This window comes from Peromyscus californicus, unplaced genomic scaffold (assembly GCF_007827085.1).
Source record: "Peromyscus californicus insignis strain IS unplaced genomic scaffold, ASM782708v3 Scaffold_3__1_contigs__length_106647218, whole genome shotgun sequence".
Taxonomy (NCBI): domain Eukaryota; kingdom Metazoa; phylum Chordata; class Mammalia; order Rodentia; family Cricetidae; genus Peromyscus; species Peromyscus californicus.
The window spans coordinates 27022701-27041899 of NW_026294551.1; the positions used below are offsets into that span (position 1 = coordinate 27022701).

The 19199-nt window shown below is 52.2% G+C and overlaps 2 protein-coding genes across 9 annotated transcripts; one reads left to right on the plus strand and one right to left on the minus strand.

Annotated features, from left to right (window-relative positions):
• Positions 1–5648: 5648 nt before the first annotated feature.
• On the minus strand, positions 5649–9233 carry Gngt2 (G protein subunit gamma transducin 2). Of its 7 annotated transcripts, none has more exons than XM_052757619.1 (4): positions 9162–9233; positions 7527–7610; positions 6292–6381; positions 5649–5913 (listed from the first exon to the last, which is right to left on the minus strand). In XM_052757619.1, the coding sequence occupies exons 3-4, from the start codon at positions 6373–6375 to the stop codon at positions 5788–5790; spliced, it is 210 nt and encodes a 69-aa protein (XP_052613579.1). In that variant the 5' UTR covers positions 6376–6381; positions 7527–7610; positions 9162–9233; the 3' UTR covers positions 5649–5787. The 7 variants fall into 7 exon arrangements, with proteins under 7 accessions (XP_052613579.1, XP_052613578.1, XP_052613577.1 ...); XM_052757618.1 differs by lacking the exon at positions 9162–9233 and adding an exon at positions 8034–8750; XM_052757616.1 differs by having other exon boundaries at positions 5650–5913; positions 6292–6401.
• Abi3 (ABI family member 3) lies at positions 9154–19197 on the plus strand. 2 transcript variants are annotated; one of them, XM_052757610.1, is made up of 8 exons: positions 9154–9417; positions 13912–14079; positions 15283–15459; positions 16853–16938; positions 17144–17239; positions 17444–17634; positions 17982–18107; positions 18443–19197. In XM_052757610.1, exons 1-8 carry the CDS (start codon positions 9154–9156, stop codon positions 18604–18606), a joined length of 1272 nt encoding a protein of 423 aa, XP_052613570.1. In that variant the 3' UTR covers positions 18607–19197. The 2 variants fall into 2 exon arrangements, with proteins under 2 accessions (XP_052613570.1, XP_052613569.1); XM_052757609.1 differs by having other exon boundaries at positions 17441–17634; positions 18443–19176.
• Positions 19198–19199: the final 2 nt, after the last annotated feature.

A 19199-nucleotide genomic window follows, 5' to 3' on the forward strand; every position in this document is an offset into this window, starting at 1 on the left:
TCTTTAACCAAGACAAAAAACCTCTTCCCAGTAAAAAAGAAAGGCAATAAACTTAAGATGAGTCCTGGTGCAGAGAAAGGACGTCAGAGAAAAACCCAGAGAAATCCAAACAAAGTCATGAGTTTAGTTAATAGCATTGTACTAATGCTTGTGTGTGTGTGTGTGTGCGCGCGCGCGCGCGCACGCGCGCGCGCACTCGTGTGCACACGTCAGTATTTCAGGGTCTCTCTGACACCGTGGATGTCAGAGCAAAACTCTCAAGCGCTGATTCTCTTCTTCCACCTGGAGGGGATCCAACACAGGTCCTCAAGTTCGGCTGCAGGAATCTTTGCTCACTGAAGTATTTCTCCAGCTTCCTAGTGTTTGTTTGTTTGAGACAGAGTCTCACTGTGTAGCCCTGGCTTGCCTGAGACTCACTATGTAGAACATGCTGGCCTTATTGGTAATCCTCCTGCCTCTTTCTCACTAGTTCTGGGGTTACAGGCTTACACCACCACGCCCATTTCTTAATTTCTTCATTTTAATAAATGCCATGGCCATAAAAGAGGTTACCATTGGGCAACTTGGGTAGTAGAGGGGGATTCTGTTTTTTGCAATTCTGCAATTTTAATGAAAATCTAAAGATATTTCAAAATAAAACCACCGAGGTGGGGAGGGAACTGAAAGGAGTGGAGGGAGGGGAAACTGTGGTTGGGTGTATTTTTGGTGGCACACGCCTTTAATGCCAGCACTTGGGAAGCAGAGGCAGGTGGGTCTCTGAGTTCAAGGACAGCCTGGTCTACAGAGCTAGTTCCAGGACAGCCAGGGCTATACAAAGAAACCCTGTCTCGAAAACAAAACAAAACAAAACCACCAAAGAAAAATCTGTTAAAAGGAAGCCAAGCAGCCAATGGTGGCAGAATTTGATGGTTCCAGGGTGTGTGATCAGAATCTGTAAGCAGTGGACTTGGCAGTGTGATAGGCTGACTTGGGAAAGACTCAGTGCAGTGTCTCAGCCTTGCTGGGTGACACCATTGTGCTCAGGCTAGGTTCCATTGGAAAGACTGCCTGGTGCACTCTGAAGAACCAATGGTACCTCTCAGGCTTCAAACCCTTGGAGATCTATAAGACTGAGACAGGAAGGGTGGCTTGGATCCCATCAGTGACCCATTCACAAAATGATCATGTTCATTCTCTTTTTGTGTGTTTGTATATATGTGTGTAAGCCAGAGGATGAGTCTTTCTTCAAATGCTTTTCACCTTTTGTTTGTTTGTTTGTTTGTTTTTTGAGACAGGGTCTCACACTGGCTTAGAACTCATCAATCAGCAAGTCAGTACACTGCCCAGTGAGCCGCGGGAATCCACTTGTCTCTGCTTCCCCAATCTCTCTCTCTCTCTCTCTCTCTCTCTCTCTCTCTCTCTCTCTCTCTCTCTCTCTCTCTCTCTCACACACACACACACACACACACACACACACACACACACACACACACACACAAGTTCTCACTATAAAGCCCTGCCTGTGCTGGAATTCACTCTGTAGACCAGGTTGGCCTCCAAATTACAGAGCTCCACCTGCCTCTGCCTCCTGAGTGCCGGAACCTAAGGCGTGCGCCACCATGCTACCTCATGCCTGCCCTCTTAAAAACATGGCGCTGTAGCTGCAAAGCAAGTACTTTACTCAGGGCCATCTCCTCATCTCCCGTTCTTGTCCTCTTAACCTGCTCATGCGGGAATTAGGCACAAGAGGAAGGGATGCTGTTGCCAGGACCCGGCACCATAATTCCATTAAGTGGGAGCTGTGCTCTGTGCTCAGAGAGCCACATTCATTACGGTATTAGGGAAACACAAGTGGGTATAGTGTGTAACACTTGTAGTCAATCCCATATTCAAGAAGCTGGGGCAGGAGGATCTGGTGTTTAAGTATAGCCTGAGCTACCTAGTGAGAAGACCTCAGTAAAACACTTCCAGCCTTGTCAAGGACAGGTTTCGTGCCTGTCATCCACACTGAGAGGTGGAGGCAGAAGTACTGATGTGAGTTCGAGGTCAGGCCGGGCTACTGTATGAGACTGTATCACTAATAAACAAACATCCAAACAAATGAAACACCAGGAAGTCTCCCTAAAACATCAGGAAGTCACTCCCAGCAGATCAAGTTGTGTAGCCCAGCCCAGCAAATAAGAGACCCTCCTGACCATGCACTCCACCTCTAGAGAGTATCCTAAGGACCTGGGACTTCCTCTTGGCCTTCGGTTCACACCTGACTGCTGGTCCATTTACAATACAATTCTTGGGGGCTGGAGAGATGGCGCAGCATCCAGCTTTGCACAGGACTCATGTTGGTTCCCAGCACCAACATGGCGGCTCATGGTGTCTATAACTCCGATTCCAGGGAATCTGGCACCCTCTTCTGACCTCTGCAAGCTATAGATACTCACATGGTACATACACATACATGCAAGCAAAATACTCATACATATAAAACAAATATGTCTTAAAAAGCAAAACCTTAAAAATACAGTTCCAGCTGAGCATGAGGATGCATGCTTTTAGTCCCAGCACTCAGGAGGCAGAGGCAAACAGATAGACCTCTGTGAGTTTGAGGCCACCTTGGTCTAAATAGTAAGTTCCAGGCTAGCTAGTAAGACCTTGTCTCAAAAGAAAGCAAAATATAACAACCAAAAAAGTTTGAATGAGAATAGCCCATAGGCTCATATATTTGAATGCTTAGTCACCAGAGAGTGGAACTGTTTGAAAGGATTAGAAGGATTAAGGGGTGTGACTTTATTGGAATAGGTGTAGCCTTGTTGGAGGAAGTGTGTCACTAGGGGTAGAGTTTGAGGTTTCAAAAGCCTACACCAGGCTCAGGCTCTCTCTGCCTACTGCCCGTGTATCATAATGTAAAGTTCTCAGCTACGCTCTAGCACCATGCATGCCACCATGCTCCCCACCATGATGATAATGGACTAATCTCTGAAACTCTAAGCAAGCCCCCAATTAAATGTTTTCTTTTTACGGGAGTTGCCTTGGTCATGGTGTCTCCATACAGCAATAGAACAATGACTAAGATAATATATATACATTTTTTTTTGAGACAGAGTATTGGTGGAAGTATTAAGGCCACTCCACGTAGTTAAAAGGGAGGTTTTTTTTTTTGGGGGGGTAACTTACAAATAAAGGGATAGCTTACAAATACAAGGTCTGGGAGAGGTGAAGTGCAGTCCAGCGGTGTTTTCTGGAGAACTCTGCTCGGTCTACCATCCAACATCCAGGCTTACCAGGAACCAAAAAGGGCTGGCATATCTGGATCTCAGGTCTTAAGGGCTTCTGTCTCGGCCTCGCCTCAGGGGCAGGCCATAGGTAGGCGTGACAGTTACTGGAAGCCTCACTGAGGGTAGTACTTCCAGGTCAAAGCTGGAACAGCTACCCACTACATCAGAGTCTCACTAGGTATCCCAAGCTGGCCTCAAACTAAGCTATATCAACTTTCCCTGATGTTGCAAATGATGTTTGATGCTGGGCATCAAACCATGGTTCTTTTCCCTCTCCTTTCTGTGCCTCTCTTTGCAATATCCTTTTCTCAAGGAGTGTCACCCCTCATATATTCCTAGCATAAGCCTTTTGCATTCAGTTCTCCTAGGAATTACTTCCATCTAAGACCTTTTCTATTTCCTCTCCCAGGACTCGGTGTGCCCATTCAGCTGGATTAGGGAGCCCTCCTGGGGGTTCCTGTAACATCCCACAAACCTCTCTTATATTTCAGGGAGTACTCTGTACCATGAATGCTTGTCTATGATCCTTCCAGACAAGAACTCCTGGCTGACAAAGCCTCAGAGTTGTGCCCACAATTATATTCTCAGGCCTGAGCATGACCTGGCTGATCTTTTGTTAACTGAGCCAGCCCCTTGGCCCCTTAAGTACCTTTCTCTGCTTCTATTTACCCTTAAGGTAAAGAGGAGAGTTCCTTTATTTATAGACAGGGTTTCCCTGAGTAGCTCAGGCTAGCCTGGGGTGTACTATGTAACCCATGCTAGACTTGAATTTGTGATCCTCTTTCCTCTGCTTCTCTATTCTTGAGATTATACCCATGTGCTACTATGCCTGAATCATTAAAACACTTCTTTACATTTTTTTTTTACTTCTTTACATTTTTAATTTATATTTTACTTACTATTTATTTCTAATTATGTATATGTGTTATTTTTAATAATGGGAGTAGGGGAGTGCTCATCCCTGGAGGCCAGATGCATCAGATTCCTGGACCTACAGGTGGTTGTGAGCCACCCAGTGTGGATGCCAGGAATCAAAATGGGTCCTCTTCAGGAACAGCACTTGCCGGGGCGGCAGTGGCGCACACCTTTAATCCCAGCACTCGGGAGGCAGAGCCAGATGGATCTCTGTGAGTTCAAGGCCAGCCTGGGCTACAGAGAGAGATCCAAGAGAGGCACCAAAACTACACAGAGAAACCTTGTCTCAAAAAGCAAAAAAAAAAAAAAAAAAAAAAAGAACAGTACTCACTCTTAACTAGTGAGCATGTGCTCTCTCTCTCTCTCTCTCTCTCTCTCTCTCTCTCTCTCTCTCTCTCTCACACACACACACACACACACACACACACACACACACACACACACACACACACAGAGAGAGAGAGAGAGAGAGAGAGAGAGAGAAGGTTCCTTCCAGACTTTACCTGGATCCCCCTCTTTGCTTCGCCGTCTTTACGCTGCGCCCTCTGGCTGGTGATCACCTTGACCTTGTTCACTGCCCTGCATGTGCATCTGCTGTGTGCTTCTGCACGGCCCTTGACTCTCCCGGACTGTGACTTCTATGGGCGTCACTGCAAATTCCTTAGGTTTTCTCTGCCGCACTCCATGAAAATATGAACCAGCTAGTCTTGCACATACTTCTGGCTGTACTGCCTAATACATTAACACATAACAGAAACTCAATACATTAAATAAACCACGTGATCATGACCCTACAAAATCCCTCCCCACCCCCAGTCTTCAGGCTATCCCAACTAATGCAGTTTTTTGTTTTGCTTCTTATTTTGTTTTATTTTATTGAGACAGGGTCCTCCCTACCCTAGACTGGTCTCAAACTTCCTATGTAGTAAGCATGGCCTTGAATTTCTGATCTCCCTGCCTCTAACTCCCCAGGGCTAGCATTTTAGGCAAGGGCTGCCCTGCCCAGTTTATGTGGTGCTAGGGATGGAACCCTGGGTCTCCTCCATGCCAGGCAAGCACTCTCCCATCTGAACTCCTACTTCCTGCTGTGGTCTGAATAACTAGGGAGGGTGTGTCTATCAGGATAGGCCATGGGGCAGGGAAGCCCTCATCCCAACCTTTAGCCCAAGCTACCTCAGGAAGAGAGAAGAAAAGTCAGGGGGGGGCCCTTCTAGGTGAATGCTCCCTAGGACCGTCCTCTGGGGCCTCAGGGCATTGCAGATTCTTCCTGACCTGCCACACATGTGCCACCTGCTCAGCTGGGAAGCTCTCTTCAAGTGGGGTCTCCCTCCATGCCTTCAATTCTACATTCTTCCCGGCCACGTCTCCCAGTGGAGGCCCCGCACTGGTTAGCATGGCCTCACCGTGTCTCTCTGCCCCTTGCCCTATCATAAGCAAAGGCAGGCAGGTGGGGGACAGGGTCGGAAGTGGGATTGAGAATTGACTCAGTGTGCATTTTTTTTTCCCAGCATCTTTACTCATTTGAAGTTCAAGAGGAGGTAAACATTGGTCCCTGGGGATCCCAGCACACTTGGACCTGGGTGAGGAGGAACAGGGAAAAAAGTGGGGGTGCTCTGGGCCATCAGCTTATCACACAAGTGCCTTTCTCCTTGAAGGGATTCTTGTCTTCTGGGATGCCTTTGAGAAGAGGGTCAGCCCCTGCTTGGGCCTCTACATAGTCCTTGATTTCCTTTCCGGTCTTGGAAATCTGTAAGATGACAAAACATGGTCACAGCTCTTGTTTGTTTCTCAGAATCCATGACATGGCAATCTTAGGAAAATGGGAAGGGAAGGGAGGGGGTCACAGAGGAAGAGGAGGTGGAGGAAAGAGGCAGGGGGAGGGTGAGTCCCTTGACCTGACCCTCAAACACTTGACAGGATGCATGGCCACCGCAGCCTGGGGACAGTGCTGGACACACTGGGCTCCCCACAGCTCTCGGTCTCTCCCCTGTGCCCAGGAACGTGAGGGGGACCCCAACTGTCTTCTATATCCCACCCCAGTCCAGAGATCTGTCCTGGGCCTACGTCTCCTCTTAACTCCGACAGAAAGGTAAAGAAGCTGGAGGCGGAGGGACTGGGGACTCACCGGATCACGAGGGTTCTTCGCTTCCTTCTTCAGCTGCTCCACCTCCATCCTCAGCAGTTCTTTCTCACTGAGATCCTGGGCCATCCTGCCCTAGAGGGAGACCCGGCGCCCTGACAGGATCCCACAGTCATGAGCACTTCCCCCTCCACACCTCCAATTCCACACTCTTCCTGACCACACCCCCGCAATCAAGATCCCTCATTGGCTAACATTTCCTCATGGTATCCCTCCACCCTTTGCTCTATCTGAACGAAGGCTTAGAAGAAGTGGAAGTGACCAGTGAGATAGGGTAGTTCAATCTTTGCCCTTGGATAAGAACCTTTCTAAGAAGGAAACAGAAAAAGGAAGGGAAAGTGGGTTTAAGTGTGGAAAATTTGGGACGAAAAGTGAATGCTCCATGAAAGGATTCAGGAGGATGCTTTGTCTCTAGGGCCTGACAAGGGGACAGTATGCCTAGTGTTAAGATTATGGGTCAGCCAGAGGCCAGCTGAGACCCCCAGCTCTGCTGCTCCCTGCTCTGTGACCTTGGACAAGTCACTCAGCTTCTTTGAATCTTAGTTTTCCCATCAGCAAACGAATATAATAATAGTCATGTTGCTTTTAGTTTTTGAGACAGTGTCTCATGTAGCCCAGGCCTCAAACTCTCTATGTAGCTGAGGATGACTTTGAACTCCTGATCCTTCTGCTTCTACCTCCTGAGTTCTGGGATTACAGGCATGCACCACAATACCTAGATTGTGTGCTACTGAGGATGAAACCCGGGGTTTTGAGCATGCTAGACAAGCATTCTATCAACTGAGCTACATCCCAACTCCCACTGTTATTGTGAGAACTAAGAAAATAATGCATGGGGGTTGTTGGAGAGACGGCTCGGCATTTGAGAGCACTTATTGCCCTTACAGAGGACAAGGATTCAATTCCCAGCACCCACTTGTTGGCTCACATCCATCCATAACCCCAGTTCCAGGGGATCCAATGCCCCCTTCTAACCTCTGTGAAAACCAGGCAAGCGTGTGGTACACATACATTCATGCAGGGAAAACATTCATACACATGAAATAAACGAGAAAATAATGCATGGGAAACATTGCCATACTGCCTGGTACATAACACATTTCTTATTTTGATTTCTGACAATATCATTACCATCATCCCTCCCGGGTAAATCAACCTGTTGCTTAACCCCAGTAATACTAAGACTAGACCCCAGCCCAGTGTCCCCAAAGCCTCCTTACCTGCTAGCACTTTCTCCAAAATCACCAGTCGAGGACCCAGACACGATGGTGTTTGAACCTGCTAGCGCCTCATCAGCTGAAAATCTTCAGATAAAGCAGATGGTCGGCAAAGCCTAATCTCTAATGCCTAAGCTGATCATGAGCTCAGGGTCATAAGTCCTGATTCTCCCAGCCCTTCACTCCTCCACAGCAGACACTGACTGTTCTAACCACAAAGCAAAAAACAGGCCACCTCCATTGTGGGCCCCTGCACCACATCAGCAGCTCTCCTTTAGTGACCCCCTAACCCACCCCCATCTCACATCTCAGTCCAGCCCACATGCTCCCCTTGCCTGTCTTTGTCCATCACAGAGCCTGCTCCAAGCCTGTTCCCCTTCAGACAACACACTCCAAACTAGCTCCTAGCTTTCCGTATCCAGAAGCCCTGTGCCTTCCATTAGGGGGTTCCATAATGTCACCTTCCAAGGGTCTCCAGGCTCACTCTTCACTCACTCCATAAAAACATACCCTCACTTCCAGTGCTCAACGTTCCAATCCAGGGGGGTTGCGGTCACCCCAATGCCATGGCCTTTGCTTCTTGGCCTCCACGCCCTCCCTGGCGTGTGGAACTCCCTTATCTTCAGATCCCAACACTCACCTACAACCTGCCCTTTCCCTCTCCTCTCCAGGGCTACCTGATGACTATGACATTTAGCAGAGCTGAGCTCCTGCTCTGGCTGACATTTGTCCAATAGCAAGGGACTCTCTGGAGGGAATGTTAAGGAACTGATGTGGTCAGTGAGGGTTCCTCTTCTGCCAAGAGGATGGCAAACTGGGAGGGGGAGGAGCTGTAGAAGGCCGTCCTTTGCCCCAGGATCAAGTCCCACTCCCAGCTGGGAGCTCCAAGAACTCAAGTTTAGGACAGAATCATCAACCCATCCATCTCTCAGTCAATGCAATGAGCCCCACTCAACACTCTGTCCACCAGTGATACTTCAAACCCACACATCCATCTGGAATGGTGTTGTCCCACACCCAAGGCCTTCCTGTTGCTCATCTGAGTCCCTCATACTTCTTATTTGGTCAATTCCATCTTCTCCTACCTACATCAGGCACAAAGCACAGGTCACGGGACTCCCTACTTGACCCTTCACAGGCTTGTCCACAGTTCTCCAGGAATTCTAGACGGTCTTCCTGGTGTCTAACCCTGATACTTCTTGCTGCTGCATGGGCTGTTTTCCATTGTTGTTGCACTGCCAGCCCTGCCCGCCCCCCCCCCCCCACTCCATGACTTATCTCCATATCCTATCCACCCTCCACTCCCCCATCCCTTGGTGACTCATCCCCAAGCTTCCCAAGGAAGCCCCCACCCTCTGCCCTTCCTCCCTTCTTCCATGAGTGGAAAATCCACCCCCATTGCAGGCCAGCCCCTTCCTCCTGTCTCTATTACCCATCCCCCCCATCGACTAGCTTCCTCTCCCGGACCAGGGAGCCATCACAGATGCCCCGACCTTGCCTTCCTTTGCCTGGTGAGATTGGGAGGCTGAGCCCCCGAACAGGCCCCTGGCTTCCCCCTTCTCCTGAGCTGGGGACAGAGAGGCCCAGGCCCAGGACCCAGGGTCTGACTTCCTCTTGTCCCGGAACGAGCATGCCTACCCTTTGCAGGCAGGTTTGGGTCTCTCACGCAGAGGAAACCAAAAGCAGTGAGGAGGGGAAGGCAGAGCGGCCAATCAGGGGCAGGGTGAGGCTCAAAACCAGCAGCCTCCCCAGGGAACCCCACCGAGGCCCCGGAGCCATGGCGGAGCTGCAGCAGCTGCAAGAGTTTGACATCCCCACGGGCCGGGAGGCTCTGCGGGGCAACCACAGCGCCCTGCTGCGCGTGGCCAACTACTGCGAGGATAACTACGTGCAGGTGAGTGGAGAGAGCGCGTGCCAGGATACCCATCCCGGGAGGGGACTTGCAGCCCGGCCCCCCTCGCAGGGTCATCTGACAGGTGCCTGTTCTGGCCTTGGCTGAGGACTCTTCAGGCTTCAACAGCATCCATTTCCCAAGCGCCACGGCATTTGTTCTCTCTGACCTCGCCTCAGAGGCAGAGGATGTGTATATACATCACTGTGCACTTAATCTGTTTGCTCTCCCACCGTGCCCCAGCTCATCCCTTACAAAGACCTACAAGAGCCTTTCCTCCCACGGGTGCTGGTACCATCTGCAGGCTGGCTCTAGGGGAGTCGTCAGGAAAACTTCCACACTCGGGAGTTTGTTCCTTGATGTTTGAGGGAGAGCAGAGCCGGGTCAGAGCAAATCGGGATGAGAGAAGAGGTCTGATGCAGAGGCAGGGGGCTTACAGCCTGGCTGCTGAGAGCCGAGCCGATGAGGAGGAAGGAACTAGAGAGCAGACTCCAATTTGTGTTTATTTGAGGTTTTTGAGACAGGGTCTCACTGTATGACCCAGACTGTCCAGTTCACTGTAGCTCAGGCTGGTCCTCCTGTCTCAGCCCTCAGTGCTGGGATTACAGGCTCCCACCACCTCACCTGGCTGTTGTTTGAGTCATGTGTCCTTTTGTTCCGGTTCCTCAAGGCCTTGGGAAGGGAGCCCAGGGCTGTCTGGGAAGTGCTTTTTTGCTGAGCTAAGCCCCACTCCACCCTGGCGCAGTCTTGTGGATCTCATACTTGTTCCTTAGCATCGGTTCCTGGGGAGGGGAGAGGGGCAGAGGACCTAGCGGCTGCCCATCTGCCTCTGTCAACCCTCACAGTCACCTTGTGAGACAAAGACTATATTTCCAAGTGTGAAAACAGCCACTCAGGGAGGGGAGGTGACATGTGCAGGGTGACCCAGCTCTGGAACAGCAGAGCCAAGCATGGCCTTCCCGCCTTCTCACCCGGGCTCCTGCCTCTCTATCCTTCTGCCTGTCTGATACAGTGCGTCACTTGGGACAGTTTATCTGCACTCTTTGTCCTCAGTTTCCTCTGCTCCCTTAACAGTGGCAGGCTAAGTCTTTGACCTCTTACCCCTGGCCAAACTGTGAGACAACACCAGGGGCCTCTTCCTATAGTAAGGGGGCTGGGAAGAGAAGAGGAGCAAACGCCTGTGGGAAAGGGCATCTCTCTGTACCCCGCCCCCAACAGCCTCGTTTTGTCCTGTGAGGTGAGGACCATTCATGCGTCACAATGAGGAAGCTGAGGTTTGGAAAGGGTTAAACTGTGCTCCCAGAGACCTCCAAGATAGTCACCAGGACAGGATTCAAACTCAGAATTCTAGCTGGTTGTGGTGGTCCATACCTGTGATCTCAGCACTGGGGAGGCTACAGCAGGGGGATCTCCAAAAGTTCAAGACCTGCCTTATAGTCTCCACATAACTGAGCCCAAGACAGTCAGGGTTACATAGCAAGACACTGCCTCAAAGAGCCCAAAACAACAAATCAAGACCCCCAACAAAAAGCAGCCAGAATTCTGACTCAGAGTTCAGTTACTAACCCTTTAGACCACAGTGCTACCTAACATGTCATCCTGTTGTGTGTGTGTGTGTGTGTGTGTGTGTGTGTGTGTGTGTGTGTGTGTGTGTGTGTGTGTGTGATGTTGAGTGACCAGACTGTAGCTAGATGATCTGGCATGTGGCTTATAAACCAGCTCTGCCCCGACCTGCCCCCCACCCCCAGCACTTAGGCATGTTCCCCTGGCAGGGATAGAAGTAGTCCTTTCCCACACCTCCAAGTGCTTCTGGTGGATCCAATCCCATGTGTACAATTGGTGTGCACACAGGAACTGAAGCCACAAGGCTGAGTCCCCAGGTCTTCCATCATCTATCCACTTAGGAATGTATGGTGAGGTTCCCATTGGTCTTTCTTTCTTTTTCTCTTTCTCTTTCTCTTCCTTCCTTCCTTTCTTTCTGCCCTGTCTCTGTCTCTCTATAGTTCAGGCTGGCCTTGAATTCCTGACAGGTCTGCCGCAGCTTCAGAAGACTGGAATTACAGGTCTGTGCCAGCATTTGGGGGTGGGTGGAGTTCCTCTGAGATTCTATACCTTCTCCAAACAAGTATGAACTGAAACAATGTGTTGAAGCAGTTGCCCAGGCCCACCATCCTGTAAGAAAGGCAGGATAAATGCAGTTATTATTGCTGCTGTTACCATTTCAGTAGTGACGGACTAATGGAACCCACTCTATTGAGGTGACAGCCTTGGCAAACACACTCAGTGTATTGGAAGCCCTGACCCAGGTTGGAATCTCTGGATTCCTTTGTGCTGACTCCCAGACCGTACGATCAGTGACCATCGCTGCCTGTCTACAGAGGAAAGTTTATGGTGATGTCTTTTAGCAGGTCTCCATCCCATCCTTCCCCAAGAAGCCCCAAGGGGAAAAGCAGCAGGTGGATGGGTCAAGTGTAGGGTTCTCCGTCAGGGTTGACTGAGTGTACAATCAGGGTCATTTGCATGATAAACACCCAGCTTAGATGAAGGATCCCAGACCCTTGTTCCTCCAGACTTCACTGTGGGCCAAGACCAAAGGGAGAGGTTAAAAACATCTGGAGGTACCCAGAGCCGGGCCCAAGCAGACAACTCTTGTTTTGGTTGCTAAGTGCTGTGCTGTGCTGGGGAGGGAACAGTCCAGGAGCAGAGGGGCCGGTTTTCGTACCCATTAAACAAAGATCTAGAACAAAGCTGTAATCCTTTCTAGTTTCTTTGCCTATTCAAGGCTTTGGGTGGCATATGCTGATGAAATGCAAATTTTTATTGCATATGCAGATGACATGTAAATAGGCACAAATGAACATCGCTTTCCTGCTGTCAGAACAGAAAAGCAGGGAGGGGAGGACCATGGCATGGGTTTTCCAGAAGGGTCTAGTTCAGACTACACAAGGGGAATCCACCTCTCACTGAGGACACAGCTCTCGTAGTTCCGGTGACAACAGGTCCTATGGAGTACACAAAGCTCTGAGGCAGGAGGCTGCAGGGTATACACACACCCTGGCCTGCCTCATCTGCTCTGGACTCGTCTCTGCCCCTCCCCCACCCCCAGAAAGGGACAGGCTTCAGTGCAGCAGGCTCATGGTCCATGGCGAAGGAGGAAGCGGCTTGGGGAAGCAAGAGACCCAAGAAGGTTTACCCAGCCCCCCAAGTCTGGTCTGGGCCCCCCCAAAAAAGTTCTTTTGTCTTTAGCCACCCTCTGGCCACCCCTTTTCCACTGACTGGCAGTGTGGCACTGGCTAGTGTCTGGCATGCAGTGGGAAGCTGCCTAACTCATGCTGGGTTCCCCTTCGACCTGCCCGTCAGCCAACAAATGCATAGTTACTTCCTATCTTCTGTGTGGTGGGGACTATGCCAGCAAAGGATGCAGGAAAGGATGGACCAGCTCTCTGTTTTTTTTTTTTTTTTTTTTTTTTTTCGAGACAGGGTTTCTCTGTGTAGCTTTGCGCCTGTCCTGGAACTCACTTGGTAGCCCAGGCTGGCCTCGAACTCACAGAGATCCGCCTGCCTCTGCCTCCCGAGTGCTGGGATTAAAGGCGTGCGCCACCACCACCCGGCTCAGCTCTCTGTTTTTGTGGTACTTATATTTGGCTGGAGGGGGGAGTTGGAAAAAAAAAAAAAAAGGACAGGAAATACAGGCACCAAGGCCCCCGAGGTAGAAACGATCCAGCTTGTTAGAGAACAGATCCCCAGTGGCCAGGATGGTTGGAGAGAAGCAACGGGTGTGTGTAAAGGGGAGGGGGTGTTTCAGAGCCAAGTGTGGTTGCACACACCTATGATCCTAGCACTTTGGAGATGGAAGCGGGAGAATGAGGAGTTCGAGGTCAGCCTTGGTTACAACACAGTTTGAGGCCTGTACTACATGAAACCCTGTCACACACACAAAAACCATTCTGGTTCTGGGACACAGAGTCCTTTTCTAAGTTCCCACACGCCTGCCTGCGGACTGCGGCTCAAGAAGTTCAAGGCCAGCTGGGGGCTGCTAGGCTCTGGCCTTCCTCCGAGGGGGCTTTGGTTTGCAGGTTTAGGGTAAGGGTGTGGTATTGGTTGGCTGGGTTTTAAATTTGGTTGTGTCTCCTCAGGCCAGCATCACCTTCCTCTTTCCTTTCTACTCCTCACCGTCCAGCCTGCAGAGAGGCACTTGGTGAGGAAGGCAGTAAGGTCTGGTCCTCTCAACTCAGTCCTCACCTCAGCTACTGGAGGAGAGGACTCCTCCCCATCCCCTCAGTCAGTTCTCCCAGGCTGCAGACGTGTTTACCTAAGATCCCTTGTAACCCTCTTGCCACAACATCATCCTTCTGGAAGCTACCTCAAGCATCTAAGGACTGTGGCACTCTCCAAGTTCAGCTCCCGCCTTCCTTGGATTCTCTTCTGGTCCCACCAGACCTTGCCTAGGAAGCAATGGAATGTGCTGGCCTCAAGCCAAGGCTGTGTGTATTTCAGGCCACAGACAAGCGGAAGGCATTAGAAGAGACCATGGCTTTCACCACCCAGGCCCTGGCCAGTGTGGCCTACCAAGTGGGTAACCTGGCTGGGCATACTCTTCGAATGCTGGACCTACAGGGCGCTGCCCTGCGGCAGGTAGAAGCCAAGATCAGCACACTGAGCCAGGTAAGGGTGTGGGAAGGCGTCCCCTTTCAGCCTTTCAAATATTCTCTACAAGAGTTTCTTGCTTTTCTCCATGTCCACATTGCCAACTTGACTACAGAATGTTGGCACCTTCTGAACTTTGGAGACCTCCATCATGGCTATGTCTTAGTGGGGTCCTTGATACCCCATTAAGTGCAAAATTCTCTGAAAGCTCGCTCTCTCTCTCTCTCTCTCTCTCTCTCTCTCTCTCTCTCTCTCTCTCTCTCTCTCTCTCTCTTGCCCTGGATATCTAAAAGCCTTGTCAGCCGGTCACAGTACCTGCAGAGATCAGGAGAGACTAAACGCCACCCCGTTTTTGAAATATAGACAGTGATTAGCAAGTGTCCTCCACTCGGCTAGGCAAGCCCATCTTCAGCCCCAGGGGGATCCCTGCCACCGTCATACAGAGTCCCTACCCTTGGCTCATAAATACCCTCAGCCTTCCTTCCTGGATTCTTGACCCTGCAGGGCACATGTATTAGTGAAATCACACTTTTGGTCTGACCTATGTCCCCAAGGGGTCAGTGTATAGGGTGTGTCTTCCTCTTCCTCCTGAAGATCCAAGGTCCCACCCCTCAAGGCCTGAGGGAACATTCCAAGAGGAAGCTAATTCACATGTTTGTCCCCTAGAGGGGAGAGCTGACTTAGTTACAGTTCTCTGCCACCTCCACACTGTGTCCTTCTGCTCCAAAGGCTGCCCTGTCCTTCAATCCCTTCCCAGCCTCCCCAGGGATGTTGTTTTCCCTTTTCTTCTTCTGGTTCCTGTACAGCTAATAATAACCCTTGTTCTCTTCCACCAGGAAGTTGCTCCAAAGTGCCTTCATCCTCTCTGCTGCTCTTTTCCCAATTGCTGTATGGCTACGGGGATGGGGTGAGGGGGTTATGGGGGGGATGGGGGACGGGGAGAACGGATGGACGGACGAGGACGATGACACAAAGCTTGCTCTGGATTTCCCTGACTCCCATGACCCCCATTCTTTCCTCCTCCTTTCTTTCTTCCGTGACAGGGTCTCACTGTGTAGTCCTGGCTGGCCTGGAACTCATCGTAGAAACCAAGTTGACCTCAAACTCGCAGAGACCTATCTACCTGCCTCTGCCTCCTGAGTGCAAGGTTTCTCCCGCTCTTAAAGGGAATGGTGTTGGACAGGCTGCCCCTCACCGTCACCTCCCAACCCTGTCACGCAGATGGTGAACATGCATATGGAAAAGGTGGCCAGAAGGGAGATCGGCACCTTGGCTACTGTCATGAGGCTGCCCCCTGGCCAGAAGGTCATCCCTCCCGAGAGCCTACCTCCCCTCACTCCCTACCACAGAAACCCCCTCAACTTTGGCTGCTTGGATGACGTTGGCCATGGAATCAAGGTAAAGGAAAGCTTTGCTCTCGTGCCCACCGCCCACCCTTTCCTGCCATGGAGCCCCCCCCCCCCCCCCCCCCCCCCCCCCCCCCCCCCCCCCCCGCCTGTCTCCTTTCCAAGCTCTTGTGCTCCCTCTCAGCCCCTTCCTCTCTCACACTTCCATGGCCAGGAGCCATGGCCTAAGCCCCTCACTCTCCCAAGGTCCCTAACTGCCCTCTGCTCTGTACTCAGACACTCTGCTTCCAAAGATCATGAGCTGCCCCTGCCCCCCACCATGGGCACTGTGTGTGTGTGTGTGTGTGTGTGTGTGTGTGTGTGTGTGTGTGTGTGTGAAGGGGAAGAGGGTGGGGATGGCGTCAGGACCTATGCATGAGAACCACTTCTCAGCCACATGAGAACAGCAACTTCCTCTGTCTGGGGGTTTGAGGTCACGGCTCTAAGAAGTCACCCCAGAATGCTGGTGGAGGGACAGGAGGCGGCAACAGAAAGCAGCTGGTGGAGGGGACATATTTCATTTTGTCACCACTGCTTCCTATCAGATTCTCCTGGGTCTTAACCTCTTGTATTATGGCAGCCCCCCCCCCCCCCCAGGGAGAACGTCTTCCCTTCAGTTCTCAGGTCCCCATAAGTTCTTTCTGCTGTCCAAGATTCTCATCTTTTTTTTCTTTTGACGGTGCTGTGGATGGAACCCAGGTCTCCCATAAGCTCAGCACAAGCTCCACCCCTGAACTATATGCCCAGCCTCCACCCTCTCCTTTATGCCTCAGGTTCCCTTTGTCTTGTCTCTAGAGAGGCAGGGTGACAGAGAACATGGGCCCCAGGTGCTCATCCTGGGGGAAGTCCCGAAGTTAGAGGCGTCTCTTGCATTGGGGGCTGCCCTCTATCAACGACTCCCCTAAGTGTCTTGGGTTCTGCCATCCCTCTGCTTTGAATTTGGGGAAGTCAGTTCCATAAGTTTATGGAAATGATGAGTTCCATGCGATATGTCTCCCTTCTCCACACCTCGTCTCCTCCGAGTAGACCTCGAACCAGAGCTAAGGACCACCAAGCCACCCAGATCCTTGCAGAGTTGACGTGGTGTGGGGGCGCAAAGGCCCCACTCAGTCTCTGTGGCTATGCAGAGGAAGTGGCCTTTAGACGAGTCTGTGCTGCGGGTTTCTTTCGGCGGGGTGGGTGGCTCTGTGGGACCCGCTGCAGACTTAAGGCCCTGTGGCGCCGGCAAGGACACCCGCGTCTGGGGTGGGGGCAGGGCGGGAGGAGGGTTGGAAAGTGGAAGTAGGAACTTGCTGAGTCTGGCTAGTCCTCCCAGTTCTCGTTCGCCCTTCCCCCAGTCCCTCTTAGGGATGAGGGTGAGGCTTGCTCCCCTAGCCTCAGAAGTCAACCCTACCCCCTCCCACCAGGATTTGAGCACGCAGCTGTCGCGGACCGGGACCCTGTCTCGCAAGAGCATCAAGGCACCTGCTACACCTGCCTCCGCCGCGCTGGGGTGAGGCCTCCAGGCCATTCCTATCAGCTCTGCCCAGGCCCTGTGGTTCTCAACTGTCCCCCTACCCCTTGCCCGCAGCACCTGGCGCCTTGGTGCTCCTGAGCCTGGCGCCCAGCTTCTCCCTTCACGGGGCTACCCTTCCTCAACCCCGGTCCTGCTCAGCAGAGGCCCCTCCCTCCTCATGCCACCCCTACTCCACCCCCAGGAGACCACCCCGGATCCCCGAGCCAGTGCAGCTGCCAGTCGTGCCCGACGGCAAGCTCTCCGCTGCCTCCTCTGCTTCTTCCTTGGCCTCGGCGGGGTGAGTGCTTGAGTCTAGTGGGGGGTAGACAGTAGGTGGAATTTTAGAGGAGGGGTTTGTCTCCTGCCAGACCTCTGGGGTTGAGAACTAAGGACCGCTAGGTGGGAAAAACAACTTGGGGCCAGATCTTGGGTTGGAGGGGCCCTTTGGGGGATGCTGAGTTAGAAGGCTCCGCTCATCTGCGTGTGCTCTGGTCTTTAGCAGTGCGGAAGGTGCCGGTGGGATTCCCCAATCCAAGGGACTCGCAGCATCTGCAACCCCGCCTCCTCCACCTCTGGCAGCATCTGCCACCCCGCCGCCTCCACCTCTAGCTCCTGCCACCCCGCCTCCTCCAGCAGCCTCCGCTGAGGTCTTCTTACCGCCTCCTCCGCTGGAGGTGTCCCAGTCCCCTCCAGGTAAGAAGTGCCCATCCCCCCTCACCCCCACCTAGAGATTCTCATCCATCCTTTGGGGCTCCAACCTTGTGCTCCTCCGGAACCCCAGGGAATCAGTGAACCGAGCTTATTTTACACTAGCTCTGTGTTTGAAGCTTCTGATTTAAAGTTAACTTTGACAGGGCCGTTATAGGCTTACCCCGCCTGGGTAAGGGTTGCCCAGCAGGGTCTGCCTACCCTGTGCTGAGTCCTTCCGAGCACCACCAATGGGCTGGGGGCCTTGTGGGTGACGACACAAACTGGTTAGATCCTAAGGACAGTGCCACCATACACATACATGCATCTTTTTTTTTTTCCTGCCTTCCCAGAAGCAGAGCTGCCCCTGCCCCCTCCTCCAGCTCTGGAGGGGGATGAACTGGGACTGCTGCCTCCGCCCCCACCAGGTTTTGGACCAGATGAGCCCAGCTGGGTTCCTGCTGCCTACTTGGAGAAAGGTACCGTCCTCTTAGGGCTGAAAAGCACCAGAATCTATTGCCAGGTTTCTGGCCTCTGTTGCCCTGACCCAAGAGGCATTCGCTCTCCCTGCTAAAGGCGTGGCCCTATTTTGTCTCTCCATCCCCTTCCTTTGTGAACTGAGTTCTGAAGTCTGCTAGGAAAAGAGCAGCTGGCCTGGTGTTGAATATTGCCTGGGCTGGGGAGGGATGTGAAGGCTCAGAAGCTCCTCCTGCAGTCTCCTCCCCACATGCTCCCCAGAGCCCTGTATTCGGGCTCCTGTACCATTGGGGGAACAGAGGGCACATCTCACAAGCTTTCCTTTCCTGCCCTGCAGTGGTGACATTATACCCATACACCCGTCAGAAGGACAACGAGCTCTCCTTCTCCGAAGGCACCATCATCTGCGTCACGCGCCGCTTCTCTGATGGCTGGTGTGAGGGGGTCAGCTCAGAGGGCACTGGATTCTTCCCAGGGAACTACGTGGAGCCCAGCTGCTGACAGCCCAGATCTGTCCCTGCACCAACCCAGCACTGCCTCAGTGGGCCTCGTGAGTCCCAAGAAGCCAGCTCCACAGTCAAGGCTGGACTAAGGACCTGTCTACCTCTTGGGCTGTGAATGGTGTTCAGCCCCTGCCCCACACAGCACTGCGGAAGTGTGTGTGTGTGTGGGGGGGCTAGAGAGGTGGTACACAAGAGAATTGCTGCAGATGGGGACCCCCCCAAAAAAAAACCTAAAAGCCAAGAAGTTCAGGCACCTTGCCCAGAGGACCCCTAGCTCATAAAGAGCAAATTGCCAGCTTTGAATAAAACTGATGGCCTCCTGATTCTTGCCCCGCAGGGCTAGAGGGCCAGGGCCAGGCTAGAGGATGGAAAGGGACATCAGAGAGCCCTGCAAACTGACCCAGAAGGACCTTTCCATCCCAGTCCTCTTGACGGTTCCCACCAGACCCCAGTCGTCCCAGGCATCTTTCAAAACCCCTTTGCCTCTTGCTTGTGTTCAGTCTGGGCTCCTCAAGCCTCCTCCACTTAAATGTGGCTGACAGCTAAGGGCACCTCTTTCATCCCTCCCTCCTCCTGCGGCGGCGCAAGAGA

Excerpts from the sequence above, each read along its gene's own strand:
- Gngt2 (XM_052757619.1), bottom strand. The coding sequence starts at position 6,375 with ATGGCCCAGGATCTCAGTGAGAAAGAACTGCTGAGGATGGAGGTGGAG. Across the intron at positions 5,914-6,291 it reads CGAAGAACCCTCGTGATCCG|ATTTCCAAGACCGGAAAGGA; the intron begins GTGAGTCCCCAG and ends GTCATCTTACAG.
- Abi3 (XM_052757609.1), top strand. The coding sequence starts at position 9,154 with ATGCCTACCCTTTGCAGGCAGGTTTGGGTCTCTCACGCAGAGGAAACC. Across the intron at positions 9,418-13,911 it reads GCGAGGATAACTACGTGCAG|GCCACAGACAAGCGGAAGGC; the intron begins GTGAGTGGAGAG and ends TGTGTATTTCAG. Across the intron at positions 16,939-17,143 it reads CCTGCCTCCGCCGCGCTGGG|GAGACCACCCCGGATCCCCG; the intron begins GTGAGGCCTCCA and ends CTCCACCCCCAG.